At 49.9% G+C, this 21,712-nt stretch overlaps 1 protein-coding gene across 9 annotated transcripts in view; it reads left to right on the plus strand.

Moving 5' to 3' along the window:
• Positions 1-19,644, plus strand: part of ZNF236 (zinc finger protein 236) — a 107,729-nt gene extending 88,085 nt beyond the window's left edge. For 6 of the 9 annotated variants that reach the window (XM_047826612.1, XM_047826609.1, XM_047826613.1 and 3 more), the window contains 6 exons: positions 2,858-3,045; positions 10,646-10,780; positions 13,284-13,481; positions 14,291-14,420; positions 16,308-16,484; positions 17,122-19,644. In XM_047826612.1, coding sequence (XP_047682568.1) covers positions 2,858-3,045; positions 10,646-10,780; positions 13,284-13,481; positions 14,291-14,420; positions 16,308-16,484; positions 17,122-17,246 — 953 coding nt within the window. In that variant the 3' untranslated portion in view covers positions 17,247-19,644. Of the gene's footprint in view, positions 1-936; positions 1,053-1,733; positions 1,816-2,857; positions 3,046-10,645; positions 10,781-13,283; positions 13,482-14,290; positions 14,421-16,307; positions 16,485-17,121 lie in introns of those variants that run through there. The other 3 variants (XM_047826611.1, XR_007145658.1, XM_047826616.1) reach the window with 3 other exon arrangements.
• The last annotated feature ends 2,068 nt before the right edge of the window (positions 19,645-21,712 follow it).

Here is a 21,712-nt window from a genome sequence, read left to right on the forward strand (position 1 = left end):
GGGTGTCTGACACGGGGCCCAAGGCCATTTCACTGGCTCCAAGGGCGTCCGTGACAGCATCGGACACACGTGCTTGTATCAGAAAACGGTCAGATGTGACGCAAGTGCCCTTTCAGAGGCTTGAGATTTAGCACAACTTTTTAAGGAATTGATCTCAAACGGGAATCGTCTTTTTGTTCTTACCCTCGTCCACTGTTAAGATAATTTTGATGAATAAATTGGGTTATGCTTTCAGTGAAAAAAAGGAATTCTTTCCTTCCTTTGTAAGGTTATTTTAGCCTTGGTGTCTTCTAGATTTAAGTATAATCAATTGCTTATTTCCCATTCCCCATTTGTTGGGAACATTTTATAAGTAGGGAGGACATTCTCCCCACTTTCTCCTTGGAAACGAATGGCTGGACTGTGTGTTTCCCTGTTCCCGTGACCCCCCCCCCCCAACTTTTATTGCCACATCTTTGTTTATCTCAAGAAAAAACTGATCTCACATCCTTTAAACTACTTATGAAACCTTCCAAAATCGTAATTAAGTTTTCTTAGAAGCTATGAAACCTTATCCCAACAAAGATTGAATACAGTGTTGGGTTTGAGGACCGTAAGAGATTTGTTAATCCTTTAGACGTTCCTGTTTTTGGAGTTAGAATCATATGCCGAAGTAGGACCTAGCTCTCTGTGGTACAGCCTGAGCGTTTGTGCTTCAGAGCCGGTGAATGAAAACTGAAAGTAAGACTTCGCGGCCTTTGCTCCGGTATTCAGTCTCAGTTTCCATGTTGAGAGTATTTAATTTGAGTTAAAACTGTGGTTTCTGAGCTTTAAATAAATCTTCTTCTGTAATTTAGAACTATATATTGAACAAATGTGATTTAGTTACTTAATTTCATGCTGAAGAAAATTCCATTTTTTTCCTACTCACATCACCTGTTTTTGGACCATTTTGAGGATTGAAATTGTACTTGAGCTGATATCCTCTTTGTGGGAAATGTCTTGAACGAAGCACGCACGTGAAGTGCACCCCCACACTTGGAGAGAGACGTGAGCTCCAGGCGTTGTGTGAGGTTAGTGTCTCCACTGGCCCGTGTGTCAGGATTCGCTTCAGCGAAACGACACACAGGCTTCCGTTTTCTCGTTGCGTTTCTTGTGCTGCACAGCCCTGGACCCTCTCCCTACGTTAATAATCGTCAGAGAGAAAGATGCTACCGGTGGGAGGGAGAAGAGGTCTCGTTCCTTTATTTCAGGAATTCCTTTATCTCGGGTGAGGTTTGACCAAGTCTTGGCCATCCGAGGAGCAGCTCTTGGCTTTGCTTTTTGTAGATGTGATCCTGGCGAGCCTGGTGCCGGCACGCCTCTCTCCGCCCGGCGCTTTGACAGCCCAACCCCCGTCTTCTCCTTGGTGATTTTGACCGGACATCAGTTCACCCGTCTGGTCACTGCCACGTTTTACAGGATCCTTCTTTTTAATCTTTGCCCACTCCTGTTAAAATCATGCTGGTCTGCAAGAGTAAGGGTGCGTGGAGGTGAGGTTAGAACACGAGCTTGACCGTTGTGCTGGTAACTGGAGTGCTTAGAACATACACCCTCCACAAATCCACACTCCTCCGGTCCTAGCGTGTCTTAGCAGTCCGCTCTGCGCAGATGCCCGGCAAGGTGGGAGGGGTCCGGCGAGGTTGTCTTTGGAGCCCCGGTGGCTGTGCAGAGCAGAGACTCCTAGCCTCCTAATGGTTATACTGCTTTTGAAGGTTCCAGGTCTGTGCAGCACAGTGTGGGACTCCAAGAGTGTGGATCTATGGAGGCATTGTATTTGGAGGACTCCAGTTACAAGTAAGTAACCTAGCTTCCCTGTTGGCCCCTGATCAGAGCAGAGGCTCTGGACCGATGTGACCCAAGTCACTGCCAGGGATCCTCAGGAGTCTCTTTTTGTTTTGTTTTCACACCTAATGAGGACATAGTGCTTTCAACTCTGCTTCAGTGACCATCTTGGTGTATCTGTAGCACCGAGCCCAGCGGCTGACACCGTGGATGATAAGTCACGTTTGTTAGATGAATGGAAGCCTAGATCGTGAGATTTGTGCGTGCGTGCGTGTGTGTGTGTGTACACGCATGTGCATGTGTGCTATGCTTACCAGTAAAACCTCACAAGCGTGTTTTTGTCGGTGCGGACCGCAGGCCCTCGACACCCCGTGCTCAGCCCTCTCATTTGCCAGTCGGGTGCATGAGTTTCTGTTTCGTAGAAGAAAAGGCCCTCCTTTGCCTGATTCTGTCCCAGATACCTTCCTTTCTCTTCTCATTGGCTACAGGGGGAAAGTGTCAAAAAGTCTTGTTGTCTTTTCCAAAGAAGAGTAAGATATCACGAAGGATAAATTAACGTTTATAGGGCGCATGAGGTTCATTTCAGACGAAGCAGACCTAAAGGAAGTGGAGGGGAGGCCTCAGCAGAGATGGTCACGTGAGCTTTGGAGCCGATCGGTGCTCAGGGGGTCACATTCGGTGCCTTCGGGCTGCTCTCTGGTCCTCGACGGGGACGGTGTCCTGGAAATTCTTGCCAGTTTCCTTCTGCCTTAGTGGTAGTGACTAGGACTGTAGGGTCATATTTTTATTCTTCTCGTCCTGTTTTGTTTTTTCTCTACGTTATACTTAAGCAGAGTGTATTTACGTATATAAGGATATTTAGAAACTATAGAAGCCTTGCCATGAAATGGGAACAAAAGATTCTCTGATTATCTTGCTGCAATTTCAAAAGCGGGGGCGATGTAGACGCCGATGATGACAGACGCAGTTCCTCTATGAAAGCCGCTCTTCCTGTCCCAGCAGAACCGGGCTTATCTAGCTCTGCCACTGATGTGTTCATTCTTCTCTTTTGCAGAACTTAATGCTACAACTGGAAGCCTGCCTTCGACGACACCCATGTCTCCGTCGGCCATATCTACTCAGAACCTGGTCATGTCTTCATCAGGGGCGGGGGGAGATGCCAGCGTCACGCTGACTCTGGCCGATACTCAGGGCTTGCTCTCCGGAGGACTGGACACGGTCACACTCAACATTGCTTCTCAGGTAGAGCACGGCCTTTCCTTCATGGAGACTACCCTTTAGTTCATTCTTTCCTAAGTGTGTATTCTGATCGCCTGTTTCAAAATTGTTTTTTTTTTCCTGATGAAAATACAAGTAGTATGTTCAGTGCACAAAGGAGAGAACGAGAACATTCCGATAATACAGAAAACTGTTTTCAAACAATCCTCCTCCCCAGGGGCGCCTGGGAGGCTCAGTCAGATGGGCATCTGACTCTTGATTTCTGCTCGGGTCACGATCCCAGGGTCATAGAGTCAAGCCCCAAGTCGGGCTGTGTGTTGAGGGTGGAGCCCGCTTGCCGTTCTCTCCCTCTCCCTCTGCCCCTCTTCTGCTCGCAGGCGCTCACGCTGTCTCTCTCTGTGTCTCTCTCTTCCCCCGTCTCAAAAAAGAAAAAAAAAAATCCACTGCCCAAACGGAACTAGGATTGATGAGTTAGTCTATATATCCTTGTAAACCTTCACGCGTTAACGTTTCTACAGAAATGAGTTCGTGTGTACGTCGCGTGGTGGGAACCTCTCGCCGGCTACTGCTCGGTGAATATCTTCCCCATCAGTGATTTCAGGAATACGCAGTTTTCTTTTTTTTTTTTCTTTTTTTTTTTTTTTTTCAACGTTTATTTATTTTGGGGACAGAGACAGAGCATGAACGGGGGAGGGGCAGAGAGAGAGGGAGACACAGAATCGGAAACAGGCTCCAGGCTCCGAGCCATCAGCCCAGAGCCCGACGCGGGGCTCGAACTCACGGACCGCGAGATCGTGACCTGGCTGAAGTCGGACGCTTAACCGACTGCGCCACCCAGGCGCCCCTGGAATACGCAGTTTTCGAGTGGCTCCGCAGCATGTAGCTCTAGGAGTTTATTGAGGGGCGTCCTGTGGCCCTCAGGGGCCCCACAGGTGGTGGAGGGATCTCACGCTGTCAGTCACTGTGTCCTTCGATGAGTCAGCAGGTGGCGGTGCTGGATTGCAGGTGTGCGTTTTGAATAGTGCTTTGAGCTGGGACACCGCAGCGCGTCTCGGTTTAGTTGGAGGAAAAGCCACGATACGGCGAAGGTAATTAGGGAGAACCTAGTTTCCCTCTGACCCCCTGGCTCCGAACCCCCTAGGACGCAGAGCGCGTTCGGGCAGCACCATCGCTCCGCCCCCGGCCGCCCTGTGCGGAAGGGTACTGACCGGGCCTCCGGGACGACAGCGTCCCGGACCCCGTCATGCCAGGCGCACGCTGGCTGTTTTGACTCTGCAAACCGACTTCCCTCTTCTAGGTTCTAGTTGTTTCCATTTGTAAAAGAGGGACGTTTCCCGCCTCGCCCCCTGGCCAGTGCTGAGCCGGTTTCCGGCCGTACGAACACAGGCCGTCGCGCTTGCAAAGTGCTCGCGGGCTGCTGGCCAGTGGCCCTGTTGGGGCCCCCGGGGTGACACGCACGCGGTGCCGGCGCTGCCCGGGCGCCCACCTGGGAGGGCCATTTGGAAGCTAGCGTCCGTGAACCTCATCCTCACCGAGTGGCCTTCTGTGGAAAAGCGTGTGGTGGGCGCTGTGAGCGCGGGGGGAGGGGGGGCCGCTGTGCTGCGGCGGGGGTCGGGTGTGGGGGGCACCTGCTGAGTTCTGTGCTGCGAGTCCTTGCTCACATCGTGTGACAGTTATGTGTTCTCACGTGTTACTCAGCACCTGTTTGTCATGACACAGTCACCCTTCTGAATACCGAAAATTAGCATTGTGTTGGGGGGGGGGCGCCTGAAAATTAGCATTCTGGTGGGGGGGGCGCCTGAAAATAGCATTGTGTTGTGGGGGGGCGCACCTGAAAATTAGCATTGTGTTGTGGGGGGGGGGCGCCTGAAAATAGCATTGTGTTGTTGGGGGGGGCCTGAAAATTAGCATTCTGATGTGGGGGGGCGCCTGAAAATTAGCATTGTGTTGTGGGGGGGGGCTCAAAATTAGCATCCTGATGTGGGAGGGGGCGCCTGAAAATTAGCATTGTGTTGTGGGGGAGGCCTGAAAATTAGCATTCTGATGTGGGGGGGGGCGCCTGAAAATTAGCATCTGTTGTGGGGGGAGTGCCTGGGTGGCTCAGTCAGTAGAGCATCAGACTGGATCTTGGGGTTGTGAGGTCAAGCCCTCTGTTGGGCGTGGAACCTACATACATACATACATGGGGCGGGGGGGTAGCTGTCTTAAGAGGTCCATGTGCTGTGTTTTCTTTTTAGATGCAGGATGCAGGGAGCCTGATTGTTTTCTGGTGAATCGCTGAGTGTTGTTATTTCCTACCCTGATTCTAGCGCGTCTGTCACAGGGCTGGGTTCTGGTTATCCGTGATCTGGGGCGGGCGGGTAGGGAAGGAGGCTGCGCAGAAAGTACCTTTTACGCACACTCTGCGAAGAACAGCCTGCCGGTCCAGGTCCACGATGCCATAAAGGGCCTTAGTTTATTTGCTCCACCTTTGACTTGCTGCTAAGCTGCCGATTTTATATTCACACGGTGGTAGCTGTAAACAGGACCTTGTATCACGGTCGCCATTCAAAGCCTGACCTACGCGTGGTGCTGCCTTGCCCTGACCGGCTGTGGCCGGTGCTCGGCCTCGGCGACATGCCGTCCTGTTGCATTTCTCTCCAGCCCCCGGGCCGTGTCCCCGTGTGCACTTCTAGCCACGTAGTTCTGGAAGTAGCGTAAGGTAAAAACTATTCAAGGTACAGATTTTAATGGAATTCAGTGCCTTTGAATAAGTTTTGCGGGGTGGGGTCAGTTTTGATCAGAAAGAGCCAGGGAACCGTTTGTTCTTCTGATTATGGGTTTATTTTCTGTTTGTTAAATTAGATCGCTTTGTTTTTTTGCAACAGTAGTATTACTGATCTCCAAGAGAAATTCTGTAGTTTTAATTTGCATCTTTCCTGTCAGCTGCCAAACTTGGATTCACAATGATTTAAAACTGAAAATATGAAAAGAAAAACAGAACAAACCTGTCTTAGCTTTAGGAGTGTAATTTTTCTAAGTGTAATGAATTGTTGTACAAATGAAACCATCATTGTCAAGAGGTCAGTGAACATCTATGGAAGTGTCTATAAATATGTAAGTTATTAGGATTAATTGTGACTATAAAAATGTGACCTGGAAATCAAAGGTATTTGTGAGAAATTAATCGTTCTAGCAGTAAGTGTTGCATACAGGCGAGAGTCACTAAGACGCAAAAGCTGAATGGCTTAATATTAGTCCCTTAAGACTGTTCACAACATGTGCTGCTTGAATTCAGTGAGGAAATAAGTGAGAGCAGTGAGAAGGAGCTGCTGTCTGCAGGTAAAGTCACACAGCACGTGGAAGATCAGGGTCCCCCTAAAGGCACGGAAAGGACACGAGATTGTGAACACGTGAATTACAATTTAAAGAGGCAGTATATTTAAAAAATAATACACTTTTTTGAGTGTCATTTTTCTATTTTTCTGTGTCTGTTTATAAAGTCCACAAAAGAAAATGGTTCTCAAAGCAAAAAGAGGTGGTCTTAAGTAGTTTACTTACGTCGTATCGTTAAATAGTTTTTAGCCAAGGGTCGAAGTTGAGTCTGTCGTAGCAGAATGTTTGGAATGAACACATTTATGTAAGACCACGATTAATCGTAATTTAAAACATGCAACTAGCCCAACTAGAGAAAAATATTTTGTGGGGTAAATGATCATTCTGAGACCGAAAAGAATTAGTTTATTTAAAAATATAATGTGTTGAAGCCAAAGTTAGAATACAGTGATTGACACACACTTGGATTAAGAAGCGACTTTGTAGTTACTCCACTAGGAGAAGTATTAAAAGAAAAATTGGTGAGTTACGAAGATTCCTCTTTCAACTGCAAACCTGAAGTTAGGTTTTCTTTCCAAATGTTGGACTGTTGTTGGTGGGGGTGGGGATCAGGCTCAGGGTGTGTCACCGCTAGGTGGCTAAGTGTGACAGTTTTTTTTGTTTGTTTTTAAAAATTTTTTTTTCATGTTTATTTTTGAGAGAGAGAGAGAGAGAGCATGAACAGGGGAGGAGCAGAGAGAGAGGGAGACACAGAATCCAAAGCAGGCTCCAGGCTCTGAGCTGTCAGCACAGAGCCCGATGTGGGGTTGGAACCCATGAATTGCAAGATGATGACCTGAGCCGAAGTCGGACGCTTAACCGACTGAGCCACCCAGGCGCCCCTAAGTGTGACAGTTTTATAAGGAAATGCAAGCATACGTTTAAAGCTCTGTTCAAGAAAGCAGAGTGATTCTCCAGCATTTATTCTGAAAACCAAAAGAAGTAACTGATTCTTGATGGGAATTCTATTTTATATGAATTCTTGTGGGTTTTGGTTTCTTGTTTGTTCGTTTGGTTTTTATTAATTAACTCTGTTAGTACAGACAACTGGCCCGGTACAAAACCTAGGAAACTTAGTGGTTAGACATGTAAATGTGGTTTTCCGGGTCTTAATAAGAAGTCAGAATTTGACAGTGCGGTGAAGTGGACACTGACAAGTCTGATTGGAGACTCTCGATGTGAAAAGCAGCCGGTTCTGAAGTAACGGGATTTGTTTTAGCCCGGGCTGCTAATTCCAGCTCCTCCGCTTCCTTCCTGTACGTGTCTCGTCCTGGTCCTGGCTTGTTCTAACTCTCGCGGCATTTTCATTGAGGCGCAGCGTTTATTGTAGTTCATTAAGAGTTCTACAGGGAATTGAGGCCATGAGCTGCTACGAATATATTCCTGGTGAGATTAGCACATGGGAATATTAAATTAGGTTGACTTCGAGGGACCTGACACGGAGTCACATTTGCCATCATACCAAGTCTCACCCATCAGTGTGGCAACTCTTGGTAATTTTGCAGCAGTATTTCCCAGACTTGTTTGCATGTGACAATCCTTGGCTCTCGTCCTGCAGGGTTGATTCAGTAGTAGTGGGTGGGGCTGGAGTCTGGTAGTGGTCCCCTCCCTCCCCGTGACTCTTCTGCAGCCCTCGGCCCAGCAGCGTTCAGGTGCTTGCAAAACCCACGTGTGCTAGAGAGCGAGAATTCCTGTAACTTCTAACACAGTGCGAGCCAAATATAGCAAAGAAACACACTGTAAGTAATACTGCAAAGCGAAAATAAATGACTTTCAGATGGCGTCATTTTAGCAGATTCAGGTCACTGCATTCATGAGTGTGGCTGATGGTTGAGCATTTATTTTACTAGATGCTTGGTTTTTATATATTAAAAAAAATTTGAATATTCATTTATTTTTGAGAGCACACGAGAGAGAGCAGGAGCAGGGAAGGGGCAGAGAGAGAGACACACACCCACAGAATCCAAAGAGGCTCCAGGCTCCGAGCTGTTAGCACAGAGCCCGACATGGGGCTTGAACTCAGAAGCTGCGAAATTGTGACCCGAGCTGAAGTTGGACGCTTAATCGACTGAGCCACCCAGGTGCTCCTGAATGCTTGATTTTTAAATCAGGGTGTATACATTAAGAAGACTTAATATTAGCAATTGAACCACCAACAGTAAGCTATTAAGTTACGCTGTGTTTGGGGTTCTTTTCATTAAACTTTTTATTTTGAGATAATTATCGACTCGTCGTCAGTTTTAGGAAAGGATACGGGGGGAGCTGGTGCACCTGTGGTATCCCCAGTGGTAGTATCTTGTAAAGCTGCAGGGGTAGTATCACAGGACCTTCCAGCCCACAAGTTCCAGCCCACAAGGTCCCTCACGTTTGATTTCCTGCATCCCCTTCCCCTGATAATTGCTCATCTGTCCCCCGCTTCTGTGATTTTGTCCCTTCAGAACAAAAGGAGTTGCGATTTGTCCTTGAAAACCCTATAGAAGCTGAGTATCTCAGAGGCCTTAGCTTTCTTTGAGAGTATATGGATTTACTGAGCCAACGCTGGTTCTTAGGTGTATCAGAATTTCTGGCCAGCAGTTGCATTTGTCTTTGATGGGTAAAATTACGAAATGTGAATTTATTAATTTTGATCGATGCCATTCCCCCAAATCGGGTGGTTTGGCGAGAGGACAGGCAGAGCCGGTCGCAGACAAGGCACCACGGTGCAGGAGTCACCAGTACTTGAAGGGAGCCGTATCGAACCGTCTTCCCCACCGGAGGGGGATAGCGAGCGGGAATCTCTGTGGATGTAGATCAGAACTTTTCAAAATACGTCCGTGTAAAAAAATTTGATATATGGAGACACCTAAAATATCATTTTGTTTTTTTTTGTAAAGGTGCCTGCAGAAAGCATAGAATCCAAATCAATTTAAGACACTCCTTTTGTCTAGAATCTATGACGATGTCCTTGTAAATTTATGTTCTGCCCCATGTGTCCCTGTGTGCCTTGGGAAGTGTCTTTCCACAAGAAGTGGACCTAAAATTCCTTCACTGCCTTCTCAGTCCATTTTCCACCGCCCACCCCTGCTCAAGTCTCTGCCCCATTGGAGCACAGCTCGCGCAGTGTCCCAAAGACACAAGAACAGCCCTTGTCTTCAGCCGTGGGGGACCTGTGACACGGGCCACGTTCTTTACGACCCAAGTTCTCTTGGAGACTCCTGGCCCCTTCGTGCGTGGGTGTTGGCTCTTGAATCCTTGTGTTTCACGCACACGTTCTGATCGCGGGTCGGCCGTGTTGGAGTCTGTGCCGATTCGGCAGCCCGCGCTGTGTGTGTGCCACGTTTGCGTGGCTCCCGCGCTGGCATGTGCGGTCGGCCCGCCGGGCACAGTGGGAGGTGTGCTGGAGCAGGGGAAGGCTCAAAGTAGCTGGTGGCCACAGCAAAATGGAATGTGTGGTGTTCTGGGTTTTTTTTTAAAGTTGATTTTGAGAGAGAGAATGAGCAGGGGAGGAGCAGAGAGAGAGGGAGACACAGAATCCGAAGCAGGTTCCAGGCTCTGAGCTGTCAGCACAGAGCCCCATGTGGGGCTCGAACCCATGAACCACGAGATCATGACCTGAGCTGAAACCAAGAGTCAGATGCTTAACCAGCTGAGCCACCAGGCACCCCCGAAATGTGTGTTTTTAAGCACGAGTGCTTATGATATATATATATTTACAACTTTGTTGAGATATAACGTGTGTGCTGTAGCGTTCACTTGTTCAACTTAAAGTATACAACCTACCGGTCTTTAGTATGTTTATAGAGTTGCACACCCACGACCACATCTCGTTTGGGAACATATCATCACCTCAGAAATGTGGCACCGTGAGCAGCTCGCAGTCACCCCCGTGTCACCCCTGCCCACCTCTCGCTGTCTCCCCCGCCCCTGACAAGCACCAGGCGCTCTCCCCTTCTGTGGACACACCTGTTTGGGACGCGTCACATGAGTGGGTCTGCACCGGCCCCCCTCACTCAGCGTCTTCTGTTTCCACAGCTCACCCTTCTCGTGCTGAAAAAAGCGTAGATACACGTCGGTTTACAACCCCTTCTTGGTTGCCATGAACGTTCGTGCATAAGCGTTTTTGTTTCCCTGTGGCGGATACCTGGGACGGAGCTGCCCGGCCACCTGCTGATTCTGTGGTTGTTTCCGAGGGCCTGCCAGCTCATTTTCCACAGTAACGGCTCCCGAAGCGATCTTTTAAATTCTTCCTGGGTTTGATAACGGTACGGCCTCTAACACAGTCTGTCTTCAGCAGGGTCAGCAGTTCCCAGCCTTACTCACGGATCCCTCGCTCTCCGGCCAAGGGGGAGCGGGCTCCCCACAGGTCATCTTAGTGAGCCACACCCCCCAGCCCTCCTCCGCTGCTGGCGAAGACATCACCTACCAGGTACGTCGCTCGCACTCAGCCCCAGGTGCTGACACACATGGACCGAGAAGGGCTGGTCCCTCCGGGGGTGGGGGGGCGTCTGCACCCGCGCGGGGATGAGGAGTGGGTGCTGCGGGGCAGCCAGTGGTGAGCGGAGGACACTGGTCTCTTCCGGGCCGTGATATGTTGCTTATTGGGTGGGCTTTCCGTATTGCAGAGTCATGTAGAAACAACTCGTGAGTCTGGTTGTAAATTTATTCCTCTGGCCAACCGATCCGACTTCACTCGGCCATTTACCTGCATTTAGTTCTTTTCATAGGTTTTCTTGTCAAGCCTTTGCTGATTGTTTTAAGTCTGGTTATACTTTTTCATGCATCACACCTATATGTGTCTGCATGACCTATTTGTCATTTGACCAGTTTTGTACTTAAAATGCATGTTTTCAGCGTCTAAGATTTAGTGAATGATAGTTCTAAATATACAATTATCTAAAAACTCTTTCCTTAAAACTTTTCAAAGTTAAAGTACAGATAATAAATACTGACTGTAAGCAGCATTACATTTTATGCAATTTTAGCAAGTAAGTTTTCAAGAAAATTTCTCATTGGCCTTTCAATGGGATGAGGGCTCCTTTATTTTTTTTAATTTTGTTTTATTTTTAAAAGAGAGCACAAGTGGGGGAGGGGCAGATGGAGAGAGAGACACAGATTGTGCAGCAGGCTCCAGGTCTGAGCTGTCAGCACAGAGCCCCACGTGGGGCTTGAACTCGTAAAGCCAGGAGATCATGACCCGAGCCGAATCAGATGCTTAAGTGAGCCACTCAGGCGCCCCCCCCGAGGACTCCTTTGTGTTGAAGAATTGAGACTCGGTCAGCCTCATGCAGCTGCATGTCAGCGCGGGTCATGGTAGCCCACTTGTCTCTGGGGCTCTCGGGCTGTGCTGCCTGTGGAGGACGGCCTGGGGAGGCTCCCCATCTGATCTTTCACTTGTGGTCCCAGAGATAGGGCGCCGCCTTGAGTCTTCATGTCTTGTGATGGCATCCAGTTATCATAGCTACTGGGAAGGACCAGCGGAGGAATGGAGGCACGTCAGCGCCATTAGCTCCCAGGGTCTGTTTTAGGGGCTGCACTTTTTGCATCATGTGCTTTAATCGTGTGGTTTGTTTTTGTTTTGTTTTTGTTTTAATTTTTTTTAATGTTTATTTATTTTTGAGAGAGAGAGAGAGACAGAGCATGAGCAGGGGAGGGGCAGAGAGAGAGGGAGACACAGAATCTGAAGCAGGCTCCAGGCTCTGAGCTGTCAGCCCAGAGCCTGACGCGGGGCTCGAACTCACAAACCGCGAGATCATGACCTGAGCCGAAGTCGGACGCTCAACCGACTGAGCCACCCAGGCGCTTTGAGTCTGATTTATTCCAGGGGTTTTCAGACTTTTTTTGACTCACAACAAATATATTTTATGCGCTGATCTGAATACACAGTGTGTCCTTGTTTCTTTGCTTTGCACACACCGTCACACGTAGAAACGTGTATCCCTAACAGGCACCACAAAGTGACACCTATTTATGGCACGTGACGCAACTGCATCATCTTTGTCCCTCTCATGTTTTCTATTTTGTTTTTTCATTCCATTCTTTTTTTTTTTATTATTATTACGGCACAGATTAATAACATTAGAGCACCTTGTAGAAATCTTCTCTTGTTAGGTGTTTAAATTTTATCCACTTTTGTATATTACAGTATTATGAAAAAGTAGTTGATAAACTAGAACAAAAATGTTGAAAAATCCCGTCAATTATCTTTATAACTATTTCTGATTTTCTTCCACTAAATTGTCCTATATAAGTTTTCACCTGCAAAACCAAAGACTTTTTTTATAAAAGTGAGTAGTAAACTCCTCTGGCTTTATTTATTCTCCGGGTGTTAATGGCATCCCATTAAAATGATTTGAAAACCTAATTCGTTGTGGTTAAAGTTTGGAGAAAATGCTCTCATCCAATCAAAAGCTAAAAACATCTTCTACTAAGTAATTATTTATATTGCACTTTGCTGAGAAAGATCTTCAGCCAAGGCAGCAGCATTGTGGGGGCAGTGTCGTTTATACTTGTCTCTGCTAAAACTACTAGCACAAATAGCATTTCCTGAGTACGTGCTGTAAGCCAGGCATTACTCTCAGGACCTTTCATGGCTTACCTCATCAAACCGTCACCAGCCCTGATAGTTATGGTTGACCAGATGAGGAAGCCAGGGACAGGGTGGAGAAGCTCTCTCCAGAGCACCCGGGACGTCAGGTGGGAGCCGAATTTGCACCTGGGAGGTCACGTGTGCGGAACCCCGTTCCGTTCTCTAAACTCTGCCCCGAGTACGAGAGCGGGCCGGTCAGATAGGATGCCTGGGTCTCCGCCGCCCCCCCTAGGGTGACAGACGACACTCAGGGCTGGGTGTGCCTGTGTCGGAGGGTGCCTCTGTCGCTCTGCTGCAAGCCGCAGCCGTGGAGTAACGCCCGGGGTTTCCGGCCCCACCGCAGGTCACTGACGTCTCTGCCAGCCTGGCCCAGGGCGGGCCGCCCGAGAAGGAGGCCCGGCTGCACCAGTGCGTGGAGTGTGGCCGCGGCTTCGCGTCGGCCGCCATGCTGCTGCAGCACAGCAAGGAGGTGCACGGCCGGGAGCGCATCCACGTGTGTCCCGTGTGCAGGAAGGCCTTCAAGCGCGCCACTCACCTCAAGGTAGGCTCCCCCGCGGCCCGGCCACCGTACCCCAGCACCGCCACCCCCTCCGAGGGTGACCGACGCGATTCGGCGGAAGTCCTGAATCTCACCGGTGGAAAGTAAAGGGTAACAAATGTGTCGAAGGCACCCGGGAACCCTCTGGAAGAGCTCCCGGCTGCCAGAGCTGGAACAGTTGCAGCAAGAAAAGGTATAAGGTAGCGTTGGGTTATAACCCACGGCGCACGATAAATCCCTGCGAGTCCTCGCGGACGTAAATGTGCTTGGAGAAGTTAATGGCCAGGAAAGGAGACAAACCCAAGCAATTTGTGTGGACACCGCCCTCGTGGCGTCCCCTCCTCCTTCCTTCTTCCCCAGGGCGCAGGAGGATGCTCGAAAAGCAAAGTGTGCCTGGGAGGGGCTGACAGGTGAGACGTCAGCCACGTGGTGCAGCTTGTCCACGGTCACGGAGCAGGCTGTGCGCCCCTGATAGTCTGGGACCGGGACACCTCCTTACCCCCTAAGCCCAGAGCCACGGTCCCGTCACGGGAAACATTTCAGACGGTTCTCAGTTGACGAACATCCCTGCAGAATAGCTGAGCGGTGCTCCTAAAAACCATCACGGTCACGGGCAACGAGGGAGGGCAGAGGCCCTGGAGAGCCGCACAGCTGGTGCCCGAGGCCGGCGGGGTCGGCCTGCTGTGCCCGACCCGCGGGGCGGGGCCCCGGGTGGGCCGTGCCGCGGACGTGATCCCGTGGCCGTGTTGCCTTTCCTGTCACAGGTCTGTGGTCCCGGCGTGACCTCAGGTGTCTTGTGTGGTCGTTAACAGGAGCACATGCAGACGCACCAAGCCGGCCCTTCCCTCAGCTCCCAGAAGCCCAGAGTGTTCAAGTGTGACACCTGTGAGAAGGCGTTCGCCAAGCCCAGCCAGCTGGAGCGGCACAGCCGTATCCACACAGGTAACCGGGCCGCGCCGTCGGGCTGGGCGCCCGGGCGCCGGGGCGCCGCCGAGGAAAGGGGATCGCGGCACACGTGCCCTGTGGAGCTGGGGCTGCACGCTGCCGTCGGTCCCTTGGCCCGCTGGCTTCCGCAGGCCACAGAGTTTGTGGTCTCCAGGGCAACCGCAGAACTCAAGACGAATGAGGCGCCGTCTGCTGCGTCCTCCAGGGCTGGGCCCGCATTCGGGGGCCGTTCCTTCCCTTCCCCTACATCCTCAGGCTTCTCTGTGGACGTCCTGTCCCCACCTGAGCCTGCTCGGGTCTGTCCCTGCCTCTCCCGCCCCGTGACGCGCCACCCGCCCTGATCCGGCCCGGCGGCCTCCGCCTCAGCGCCTTCCCTGCTCCGCCGAGGCCTGGTCTGCCTCCGTGCCGGCCGGGTGGAGACCCTGGGGGACAGGCGGACGTGGCCGTCTCGTGCCCTCTGAGGACCTGCAGCTGCGCCTGCTGTCCCGTGACTGGCATTGCTGTGCGCGACCTGTGCTGGCCTCCAGGTCTCCCTCCGCCCGGCCTCCTCTGACTCCTCTTCAGGTGTCAGCCCGGACACCGCCCCCCCACGAGGCCTCTGCGCCCTCCGGTGCCCCTGGCCGGCCCCGTCCGCGCCCCTCCCGGCCCCGGGCTCTGGCGTCCTCGGGGACGTCCCCGGTGGCCCGCACAGGCCGGCACTCGGCAGCGTGGGAGTGAAAAACAGCGAGGCCGTACCTGCTCGTGTATTTACGCGCTAAGGGGCTTTCCCAACGAGCCGGGTGCGTACGGAGGCGTGGAGAGCCCGCTGCTGGCACGTCGCCCCGTGCGCTGCGTGCCGCTTTCCGGGACCGCCCCCTTCCCGCGGGCGCTCCGTCTGCAAACCAGCGGAGAGCCCCGTGCAGCCTCCGGTCCCTGCGGCGGCCGCCTCTGCTCTGGCAGGGTGTGTGTGGGCCCACAGGGACGATCTCCCTCTGGGTCCCCCGTCCACTCACCTGTGGCTGTAATGACGTCTGTGATACCGTTCCCTCTGTGTGAGGGAGCACCGTCACAGGTACGACGTCCTCGCATGCAGAGTCCCGGGGATTACGGCAGGACAGCGTCGGAGCCCTTTCACGGCTCTGCCTGGCACCGGTGAGCCGTGGTTGAGACCTCCTGTGTCTCGGCCACTGGGTAGCAGGGACAGACTTAGAGCGACACCCTGGGAGCAGAGCAGGTGATCTCTGAGCCACCACGCGGTGCTTCCTGCTGACACGTGGTCCAGGAAGGCCGCGCCGGGAGAGCGGACAGACCCCTGACCAGGAGGCAGCCGTGCAGAGTCCACGGGAAAGAACCTTGTAGGCCCAGAGGAAGGGGTCGTGCCCTGGGGGCTTGGCGGTGGCCCGGCATGTGGGGCAGAGGCAGGGACCGCGAGGGGCAGGGCTGCGGCCAGAGCGGGCACTGGAGACGAGCCCACTGCCAGACAGGCTTGCGGCAGGAGGCCAACATGGAAGCTTTGCCTTCAGTTTTCAGTTTCTACGTTAACTCAAGAGCAGCTAAAATGACATTTGAGAAAATACTAGATAAACTATCCTTTTAATTGAGTGGCTTTGATGTTCTCTGTACTTAATGTTTTCTTGCCTTACTGCCTAAGGTGTATTAGCAACATTTTGTGTAAGCCACGGGTGCTCTACTTTTATTTCCGGATGCTTCTAGGAGTTGCAGTAGCTTTTGATTCAGGTTTTAGTTTGGGTCTCGCTGTGGGGTATATTCGCACTAGCACTCTGTGTAGACTGCTCAGGACGCTTTCCCTTGTGTGCCCTCGGGCGCGGTGTCGCGGGGGGCGGAGGGGGGCGCCCACGTGTGCGCAGCGTCCAGGAGGGCGCTCACGTGTGTGCGTCCCCCCAGGGGAGCGGCCGTTCCACTGCACGCTCTGCGAGAAGGCCTTTAACCAGAAGAGCGCGCTGCAGGTGCACATGAAGAAGCACACGGGCGAGAGGCCCTACAAGTGTGACTACTGCGTCATGGGCTTCACCCAGAAGAGCAACATGAAGCTGCACATGAAGCGGGCGCACAGCTACACCGGTAAGGCCCGCCCCCGCCTGCTACGGCCCATCACCCCCCCCCTCCCCCCCCCGCCCGCCACGGCCCGTCTCCCTCCTGGTCCTTGGTGGCCCGCACAGCACCCGGCTTTGCCAGGGAGGCAAGGGGAGCACATGGCCTCGCCGCGGCCACCGTGGACACTGCTAGCTGGGCGGGAGGCCCGAGCTGGAAACGTGCAGGCAGCCCGTGCTTCTGTGTCTCGGGATCATGGTTGTTCAGGACAGCGGGGTCCGGGAGCCAGCGGGTCGGGCCTTCACCTGGGGCGGGGCATCCAGAGAGGGAGCCTTTGTTGTCACACAAACATTCTGTGCTCCTCCTCCTGTAAGGAGGCCATGCCCGCCGTATTGGTGGGATTCATGATTAATCGCTCACCATGGCCCGCGTTGACGTAATCGTCCGGCAGCGAGCGTGCACGGCAAGGGCCGTTCATTCACATTCCAAGAGTGGAAGTTGTCACCCCCATAATTATTTAAGCTGCAGCTCAAATGATTTTTCCAGTGGGACGGAAAGCAAACCAATTTAGAGATCTCTGGTCTCTGTTTAATCGTCTCTGTGTAAAGGTGAGTAGCCGTGTGCCGCTGGCCCAGCCCCCGCCTGCTCTTTCCCGTCTGTGCTGCAGGAAGCGTGCAGGAGCCCGTGGCCCCGCAGGAGCCCGGAGCGGAGGAGCTGAGCCGCACCCTCCAGCTGGAAGACGTGGTGCAGGAGGCCGCGAGCGAGTGGCAGGCCTTGGCCGGTGTGTTCTGACGCGCCCGACCCGCCTGGAGGGCCGTCCCTCGCGTCGCGTGTCGCGGAAGAACAGAGCGCTTGGAGTGTCCGTGTTGAAGCTCCAAGTGTCAAGGATGTCACCACCGCGGTGTTTCAGTTATAAAATTATCTAAGAATCATTGTCTTTCAGAGACTGAGAGGAAAAAACCGGGGACGGTGTGAACGCGGTGCCGTCATTTGTCTACGAATCATTGAGCTCAGGTACTACGATAGGTAGTTTCGCCCTCTACTCGGCGGCCAGTGCATCTAGTTAAACAGAACTTAACTGGATCTCACTGCGCCTCGTGGTGTGACGTCTTTGTATTGGCAAAGACGAAAGTTACCATGGAAAAAGTAAGATAGTTTCCTTCATGCTTTCTGTCGTAAGAAGCAGAGCTTATAAAACACACATAAAATAGGTGCATGGAGTTCGAAAAATGTCAGAACACACAGGGAAGTTTTTTCCATTTCTTTTCCTCTGTGCATTTCGAAGTTAGAAATGGACTGTTTTTGGTCTACCGTAAGTTAATCTAACTAGTTCCTTGAGAGCCGGCTGGACCAGTTCTCTCCGCATTACGTTTGTCTAATCATTAGCTACAGGAACACAGCATCGGGGCAGAAACCTGGGGGGCTGTAAACCCGACACCGAGAAGGATTAAACCGTCCTCACGGGAGGGGCCGCACTTGCTTCTTTAGTCGACATCCAGGTACGCGGGTTAGACGGTTGCAGAAAGCACAAGCCATACGTCACAAGCAGGGAAGGGCAGAGCTGGCTCCCGGGAGTGAGGGTGCCGTGGCCCTGCCCACCCCGACGCCTGAGAGGTGCGTTTGTAGATTAAAGGTAAGGACCGTACGAGCCCCGTGACTTTCTCTTCACGCATAAGCAGGTGTATTTTTTATTTCAGGGAATTCTTTACTATCATCAATGGTGCCACATTGAACACGTCCCAAACCAAATCCCACCCCGTGCGGGGGGCAGTGTGTGTTGCTCCTACAGCATTCCAAAGATGGAAAGTTCTTTACTTCATGTGAATCTCTCCTTCAAAGTTATTTATATGTTCTATATATAAATACATATGTACATACGCAGATATATGGGCCTCTGTGTGGCTGAACAGTATATTTTGTAAATAGAAGCTCTAGTCCCCAGATTCCAGAGAGAGCGTCAGAGTTTTTAGCTCCCTGCGAGCACTTCAGATCAGTATTGTATTCGTTATATTCACAAATGGGTATCTTTTCATTGTAACATAAAGGTGGGGTTGCTTTGCTTTTGGTTTTTTCTTCCTGAAAAATAATTGCTTTTATTTTCTCTCATTGCCTCCCTGGTTTCAGAAGAGAGAAGTTTTATTATAAATATTGTATGGACTTTGTATATTAAGAGACGGGCTCATTTCAGATTCCTGAAGAAAGAGACATTCTCACTGTTATTTTTTCAAAGGGCATCTTTTGATTTTTTTTTTTTTGTTGTTGTTCACTTTGGGCATATGTATATAAGTAATATTGATGGTGATATAAAAACTTTTGTTATGTGAAAATATTTAAGTCAGAAAACTGTTAAATAATATTACTTTTTTTTTCAAACTGCTTTGTGTATTGTATATTTTTTTAAGGAAAAAAAAAAAGCCTTATTTGACTTATTCTTGTGATACTGGACTTCTATATCCTGAGGTTCTCCTTGAATGTCATTGTGTACCGGCAGTAGTCCATATATTCAGAATAATTGTAATTGTGCCAGAGTTTTAAAGATTCTGCTTTTAATGCACTTTTCTTTTATAATTTTGTATTAAAATATTTTAGAAATGTTGATTAATTTTGGTGAACAGAGACCTCCAAAGTTGAAATTATTGCATTTGAAAAATTTTGTTCTCGCTAGGTTATTTATTTTGGTTGTAGCATTAAATGTCATCTCTCAGGACAGTGTCTAAAAGGGTTTGATTCCTACTTGTACAGAAAGCGTAGTTCAGTGAACTGTATCGGTGAATTGCCTGTTTACGTAAGGCCTTACCAGGTGAATCTAAAGCCTACTTTTATTTTCGTCAAAGAAAATGAGGAACAATCTATCAATAATTCATTTTGTGAGTTTTCTCGATTTATTAACTCCGCAGGCAAACACAAGACATTAATATATTATTTTTATTTACTTCCTAGTTATAAAAGCTGCTTCTTTGCAAAACATTCCTTGAAAATATAAGGTTTTGTAAAGACATAATTTCACTTGAACCTTTGGTGGAGTACAGGTTGATCTTTATATTTTACTGGTTAATAAATGTCTTCTGACAAGAGATTTCTAGCCTCCTGCATAACCAGGGTTTTGAGAACAGATAACTGTATTTTTAGAAATATCTCCTCATAGCGTACCTGCTTTGGAATAACAATAAATAAAAAATGAAGTTAGGAAGTGTGATTAATTTTTTTCTTTTAAAGTATTTAATACGTAATAGTTTGGCACATGAATTAATTTCAAGTTCAGATCATTTTTAACAGAGCAGAACTGTAGCGATCTTTCCCTTCCCCTCTGTGAAGGCCAGACGACGAGGACTTAACGCCCTGGAAGGTCCCTCTGAGGGGCTCCAGACCTCACAAATCAGGATGTGGGTCAATGACAGGCGCACCATCCATGTGAGCTATCCCTCTGGAAAGTGCGTGACTGTCCTGAACCCACTCTGGTGGTGAGGGGAGGGTCCGGGAGCACTCACGTGAGCCTAGAGGGTGACCTGCCTTTGCACAGACACTGAGAACCAGGGGATGCTTCCTGGGGCGGGCAGGCAGCCAGGGTGTGGCGGGCGTAGGGTCCCGTCCCCTGGAGGACACAAGGGTGGTCCTGTTTTCCCAGAACAATAGAGTAAAATAAAAACATCTCTTCAGAAATGTAAACCGAAGTGTCCCTACCCTGGGCCCTCCTCTGTGGGTCCCCCAGTGCTTGCACGGGTCGGGGGGCGGGGGGGCAGACCCCACAAGGGACTGGGGGAGACGTCTGCCTGGCTGTTTGGTGCAGACCCGACCCCCCACCGCCCAATGCGGATGGGGCGGGACCGTCTGTCCTAAGGAGGAATTCCCACTGACTGCCCCCTCGGGTTTCTGTTCCGAGCAAGTGCGACATTGAATGGGGCAGCGACTCTAGTTTGATATCCTGTGCTCCCTGCCCCATTGCCTGTAAGGGAATGTGAGCTTGGCCTCCACGATTATACCCAGTTCTCCCATCTCCTCTGAACCTCCCGTGGAGCATTTATGTGCCAGAAATGCTTGCACTGGTACAGGTACAAGGTGTTCTTAGAAGCGTGAGTAGGTTTCTGTTCTTCGCAGACAAATATCTGTAACTCGTGAAGGTGCACACTTTTGACATTAAATGATCACTCAGATTTCTGTAAGTAACACCTTTGAAAAAAGATACATACGTAAGATATGTAGGTCTGCTTTCTGGGTGTTCTTTTTAGAGACTTCTCATGCCTGCTTTTTTGTCTTTTTTTTTTCCCCCCAGAAGTTTATTTCAAAATCATTATTGTGTCCGCACCACCACGACCAAAAAAATAATAATCCAAGGGTTGGTCACTGCTAATCTATTCTTTTTCTCAAATCTATGTAAAGTGAGGCAGAGATGAAAGTATATAATTGGCACTTTGTAGTAATCTAGGTTTTTTTTTCTCTTTTTGCCACTGAATCCCTATTCATGCAACGTAGGGGTTTGGCTTTTTAGAACAGAATTTCAAAGGTGTTGACATCCGGGGCCTCTAGATCTTTGCCTTATCCTAATGAGAATCAGGTTTTTAAAACCTGCTTTCATTTTCACTGTTTAAACAGTGGAGCCACCCCGCCATGTCTGCGCATCTCTGGTAAAGACGTTTTCTTCGCCTTGGTAAGTTTTGTAAGTCAAGTTTCTCTTTGTCACTGTTGACCTCATCTGAATGGACTGCCCTTCCTGAGGCATGTGCGCGCGTGTTGCACACACACATACACACACACACACAGATGAGCTCACACTCCCTGTCATACCCCTGCCCTTCACACAGAGGCGCTATGGTAGGTTCTCATGGATGATGAATAAACTATTTGAAGCACTAAAAATAATAAAGATTACGTGGCAGGAGCAATAGGCAGTAACCTTAAGAAATTTTGCTATTTAATCTTTTTTACATGTAATGCTTTACAACATGAAGACTTTTGTATTAAATCAAGGTTTGTAATCTATTTGACAAATCCTACAATGACATTGTGATTCACTCTTGATTCACCAGTAAAGAAAAATAATTTTTTTTTTTTTTTATTTACAGAAGAATTTTTTTTCTACCCTTCAAAATTGTCCCATGGTCTATTTATACATTGGATAATATTTAACCCAATTTTGTATTAGAAATGGATAGTTCTGCCAAAAGCCACTGTGCTGGCTTTAAGAAGAATAAAAATAGTTCTGGTATTATTTTAAAGCTCCTGTATATTTACATTTTTTGGGTTCGGGGTGAGTTACGACT

Source organism: Prionailurus viverrinus, chromosome D3 (assembly GCF_022837055.1).
Source record: "Prionailurus viverrinus isolate Anna chromosome D3, UM_Priviv_1.0, whole genome shotgun sequence".
NCBI classification, from domain to species: Eukaryota; Metazoa; Chordata; class Mammalia; order Carnivora; family Felidae; genus Prionailurus; species Prionailurus viverrinus.